The sequence below is a fragment of the Austrofundulus limnaeus genome, unplaced genomic scaffold (assembly GCF_001266775.1).
Source record: "Austrofundulus limnaeus strain Quisiro unplaced genomic scaffold, Austrofundulus_limnaeus-1.0 Scaffold1782, whole genome shotgun sequence".
Lineage (NCBI taxonomy): Eukaryota > Metazoa > Chordata > Actinopteri > Cyprinodontiformes > Rivulidae > Austrofundulus > Austrofundulus limnaeus.
Window position 1 is genome coordinate 19,546 of NW_013954184.1, and position 5,710 is coordinate 25,255.

The 5,710-nt window shown below is 37.8% G+C and overlaps 1 protein-coding gene across 3 annotated transcripts in view; it reads left to right on the forward strand.

The window, feature by feature from the left end:
- The window catches only part of slc38a4 (solute carrier family 38 member 4), a 23,049-nt gene extending 18,494 nt beyond the window's left edge, over positions 1 to 4,555 (forward strand). For all 3 annotated transcript variants that reach the window (XM_014033597.1, XM_014033599.1, XM_014033598.1), the window contains 3 exons: positions 1,738 to 1,882; positions 2,766 to 2,863; positions 3,018 to 4,555. In XM_014033597.1, coding sequence (XP_013889051.1) covers positions 1,738 to 1,882; positions 2,766 to 2,863; positions 3,018 to 3,116 — 342 coding nt within the window. In that variant the 3' untranslated portion in view covers positions 3,117 to 4,555. The remainder of the gene's footprint in view (positions 1 to 1,737; positions 1,883 to 2,765; positions 2,864 to 3,017) is intronic.
- Positions 4,556 to 5,710: the final 1,155 nt, after the last annotated feature.

The following is a 5,710-nucleotide window of genomic DNA, read 5'->3' on the forward strand; positions in this document are numbered from 1 at the left end:
GTGCTGCAGCGCAGCGCAGGAGGAACAAAAAATGGGACAAAAGCGGTATCGGTTAAGAGTATCGGCCGGCTTTTACGAGTACGAGTACTTGATGCTGGTATCGGTATCGGGACACCCCTATACACAGGACCTGATTAATCACTACTTGAATAGTTTTGTTCCTGTAAAGTTTGAAGTTTATTTTGATTAAAACCTAAAAGACGAGCAGAAAGACCCTCAAACCAAAAACTGTGCCTCAAACAAAACCTGATAACTAGAGAAATTGTAGCCTGGTAAAAACCAGCCCCTTGGCTTGTCCTACGCTTTGCTTCAAACAGAGGGTTTCTTTTTGGAGGCGTGGACTCTGTTGAAGTTCAAAAKGATGGGATCTGATTTACCCAAACTCTAACGTTTGGCCATGACGTACAGTATGTAGTGCGCCAGCTCGACCGTAAAGGAGGCTAAGCTAAGAAGCTAACCGGAAATTGCATGCGCTGCAAACAACCACCCCTACCGGGAAGACAGAAGTACCGAGCTGAACGACATGGCTGTAATTGAGTGCTGCAGGCTTTGTGAGACAACTTTTATTTAATTTGGAAGCCTTGTCAACACAGACTGGCTTCATTCACTTCCTCCACTGCCGTTGCTAAACTATACAGGCAGACTCTACCGGAGAAATCCTAGATGGAGCAGAGAAGCGAAACTAGAATTAAGCGGAACTACGTGGGAAGGCAAGGACCAGGCTAGAGAAATTGCATTTTCTGCAAAAATCCTGGTGTGAATGCTTCTTGCTGAAAACTTTAGTTGAAAGTTTAAATTAGATGCAAGTTCATTTAAAGCGTGAAAGAAGCATGCAAAGCTCAGATTAGCAGAAAGAAGCAGAAATTAGCAGAAGAATAGTAAAATAGCAGAAAAAAGCTCAAATTGGCGTAATAAAAAACAAAAGGTAGCAGACTAGTTAGAATTAGCTTACATATGGTGAAAGTGATGTTAAAACAAAGTTAACAGAAAAAATATAAAAAACTTGCCATTTCTTATAAAATAAAACAGCCGAAATGTGCATCAAAGCAGCTAAAATGTAGCTGAAATTGCTGACTTCAGTATAAAGAAGCAGGAGCATGTTTGCAGAACTTGGCAGAAAGAAGCTTAAATGGCATCCAAAATTTGAATGTAGCTTAAATACTAATTTTAGCTAATAACAGCTGAATAGTAGCTAAAACTGCTGCAAACGGCTGAAATAAGGAGAAAGCAACTGAAAGAAGCAAAAAAAGCTCAAATTAGCAAAGAGAAGCTAAAGACACAAAAAAGTACAATCTAGCAGAAGAATTGCTGAAATAAGTAGAATTTTAGTAATAATAGCAGAAAAAGGCTAAAGGTAACAAAAATGAAGCAAAATATAGCACAATGAAGTTAAAAAGAGCTGAAACAGAAGAAAATGTGTAAGGCGCTGTAAATATTTATGAACATTTTGAAAGTTTTTAGAAATGTTGAACTTTTTGTTTTCAACATCTCAGTTTTCAATGGGAACAATGTGGCCGACAAAGTGAACATTTTGATGAATTGTTGAAACATCACAAAAATTGCGGAATGAGAAAACATACAGAATGGGGGRAAAATGATCTCAATAATGTGAATGCTTTCAAACACAGTTAAAATATTGTTTGTTCTGAACTTCAAGGCTTTTTTAAATTAAAAGTTAAGAAGGTGAAAGGCAGCAACCAAATTATTATTATTTTTTTGTTTGTTTGTTTTCTCCAGATCCGCTCCTCCATCACCACGCTGCTCTTCAGCGGTCGAGACTTCAGCTGGGCTCGCCACATGCTGATCGCCGCCGCCATCCTGGCCTTCAACAACATGCTGGTTATCTTCGTCCCCACCATCAGGGACATCTTCGGCTTCATCGGTTCGTTCCAAACACTGCCCCGACTCCTTTTTGCACCGCCACAAATGGTAGCAAAACTTAGCCACGCCTCTCTGATAACAGATGCAGCCCTTTCGGCTGAAATGACACCTCGAAGCTAAAAATAGTCTAATATCATCATCGTCGTGCTCCACCTGCAGAGGAGTATCAAAGTGTCCTACTTTCTCTTAACGCCAAGAATGCCTCATTTGTTAGGGCTGTCAGTCTTATTTATTTAAGATTGTACTTTGAACTTTAACGAGGAAGAGCATTTTGTCATTTTTCCACTCAGGTGTAAAACATGCATCTCATTTATTGTAAGGGATTGTCAAACATGATTGTCATTACTGAAACATGATTGTCATTACTGAAAGCTTCATTAACAAGACCCATTACGTTAAATCCAGATTTAGATTTGATCAAACCAAACGAAGCACATTTTCAGATTTCTGTCTTTTTTAGCTACATTTCAATATTTAGGTCATCCTGATAGCGGTGTCGAAGATACGGCTCTAGTTGTCTTAATAAACTGGCACACCCCCGAAAAATTGGTCCAAATTCTATTTTTAAAGTATTCCAATGAGGATTTTTTTTACGTCATTTGAAAGAGGAAACCTCAAACCATATTTGGATATCAGGATTTCCCAGCTGGTATTGAAAATAGCCTCCCTGGCATGCAAAGGAAGTAGTAAAATGTCACAGTTTTTGTGCGCAAAAACATTGGTTTGGCTCAGAAAAGTGTATCAAATATTCTTTTTGAATATATTTCCTTAAAAAGRCCAATTGTTCCCTTGCGGCTAAATGAGGTTCACTAATGTCTTCTAAGGTGGATCAGATCTTTAGATGATTCTTGACCAAGTGCTTGACTTCCTCCTCTTTGTTCCAGGTGGTACCGCAGCAACAAATCTCATTTTCATCCTCCCCGCCGCCTTTTACATCCGCCTGGTGAAGTCAAAGCCGATGAACTCCTGGCAGAAGATCATGGTGAGTGTGCAGAACGGTACACCGTGTGCTGCGTTCTCATCGTATCGCCTTTCAGGGGAGCTGACACGAAAGACAGCGATGACGTTCTCCCCGAACGTGACTCCTGTGGTGGACTCGCACACACTGAATCCTTTCTTGTTTCTTTTCTCTCCAGGCGATGATCTTCCTGATTATGGGAGTTATTTTCATGTTCGGAAGCTTGACRCTCATCACCCTCGACTGGATCCACAACCCACCGGGCCACGGCCATTAAAACCCTCCTCCTCTTCCTCTGGATTCATGCCGAAGAGTCGACCCTTTCCCCACCACATGACATGACTTCTGGTTTGCTTCATTTCATTTTAATATTCCTCACATATCACCAACATTTTGGAACGTGACAAGTTCTGACGTTTATCCTGGAACATCACRCCTGAAATCCTCCTCATGATGATGATGTTTTCCACACAAAGCGCAGCCCTCACCTGAGGCGAGACTGGGAACTATGAGTGGACTCTTGGGCCTGAAAGTATGATGTCATTCTCCATCTCTCTTCTGGAATTAAGAGACATTTAGAGATGAAGTTTGTCCTCATTCGTGAAAAAAAGAAGCACTTCTAGCAATATATATTTTTACACTTTATGTGGAGATGAAACAAACACCCCCACAGGCAGAAATATACACACATATCAGCACATTTTTAAAGCGAATTTACACTAAAAAGCTCCTGTTAATTAGTAAAATTGCTTGAAAACAATCTAAAATTTGCCAAAGTCGACACAAACCGTTCATCATTGAATCAGTGCTAGAGCTTCTCAGCTGCACGCTCTCCAGGATCATCTTCGCCGTCTGTTTGCACAAGAAGCAGCGAGGGGCTTTCAGTATTACTGTTATCTAAATGCGTAGAAGAATGTACCTGACCAAGTGTATTTACTGCTAAAAGTGGCACAGTGCATAAAACCTTGGCCTTTCAAGACTGTTGTTCAGGTCGTGTGAAGTAAACGGTCATTTTTAGCAGGGCGTATGCTGGAATCATACACGAGGCATTTATTATAAAAACTGTTTAAATAGTTCTCTTTTAAAAGTCTGATTGGAGTATTTAGAAGTGATTGTAAAGGTCACCAGAAGAAGCAAACTTGAAATGGTAGATGCTGATATTTTTTATCTGTAGTAGATTTTTTTTAATATGTGCCATTTCGTTTTTCTCACTTCTGGTCTCAAAGAAATATTAAGGTCTTAAATTTTAGCCCACCTGATGTGTTTTTTTTATTTGAACAATTCAGTTTGGAAACGTAGAAGAGTAGAAAGAAATCTCTGTCTAAATTCTAGAAATGAATGCTACAATTGTAGTCAATGTTACACATGATGTTTAAGCAAAATGTGAAGCTAATGCAACAATTTAAGCTAATGCTATAAATGAAGACAAGGGACAATACTGATAAAATATTTCTTCTGTTCATCTCAGATATTGGTACTTGGATCTAATGTTGTGTTACTGTTGCAAGTCAAAAAACATTTTAAGTAAAAAAGACAAAGTTGGCTAACTGTTAAGCTCAGTAACCAGGCTAACTATTCGTAGCAAGCCAATAACAATGTAACTGTACTGGAGAACGTTCCTGCTGAAAATAGTAGCACAGTACTTTTTGTGTGTTTGATTTAATGACAGTCAAACTGACAGAAGTGAAAATAAAAATGTTATTACAGCAAATATCACCATACTGGCAGCTATATTGGTTTTTGAGGTCAGGGCTTGTGAGAAATCTCCAACTTTCTGAGTCGGARTCTCAACTCTGGGAGCCTTCTGGCTGGTTCACAATGAAAAAACTCCAACTTCCACACCACAGGGAAAGCTTTGGAAGCAGCCAAATCCTCAGGATATTTTATATAAATTTGATACAACTATCACACTACAATATTCCTCAAAAGATTTGGGTTTGAACTGTGCTTTGTTGCTTTAGCAAACTCAAACGTATATTGCATTTTATATTACTTAAAGAATCTTTGACAAACACGAAAGCAAAAATTAAATCTCTGAATCTCTGTAATCCCTTTTTTGTTTAAAACAAGGTGCCTTTATTAACATTAGCTTTAGGTACTCAATCATAAACTAGCATTGCTTCCAATTAAATCGCAGCTGTAGAACAAATTTAAATGATAAATTGTCTTGTTTAAATTGGCGTGGCTAACTTAGCCACAGCTTAACATTAGCTTCTTATTTAGCTTTAAAAAAAATTCATCCTTTTTCTGAACAAAATCCCAGCTAGCAAAAAATGCTAAGTACACTTTAAAACAAAAACAATTTTTAAAAAGTGCCACACAAAATAAGTTAGTCTTAATAGGGTTTTTTGTTTTGTTTTGTTTGTGTTTTACTTTTATATCTAAGCTCAGGCAAGTTATCCAGTAGTCAACTTAAATTTTAAAACCTTTTAATCAGATTTTTTAAAGGAATTATGATGCAAATCCTGCATTTTAAATTGTGCCTTTTGGTCRTCATTCTTTATATCGGGCCTCTGATAAAAGTGTCTTTAAGTAGAACAGCTGAAGAACCTCAAATTGGACCCCTTTTATCCAGAATCCTTGAGCCTTTAAAAGTGTCATGAACACATTTAGCCAAAGTGGACAACATTTATAGATCCTTTGTGGATCTAAGTACGTAAAACAAATGGATTTTTCATTGAAATGGTGTTTTATGTGTGTGTTTTTGGACTACAGTCTATAATTGTAATCTAATTATATATGTTGTAAATAATCTGTATTTTATGGTACACTGAGAGTTGAGGCCTTAGAGTGGGTTTTGGGGGTATTGTACTTGAGAAGTATTGTACAATCAAGTGTTTGTTTTGGTGTATGTATTATATATATATATAT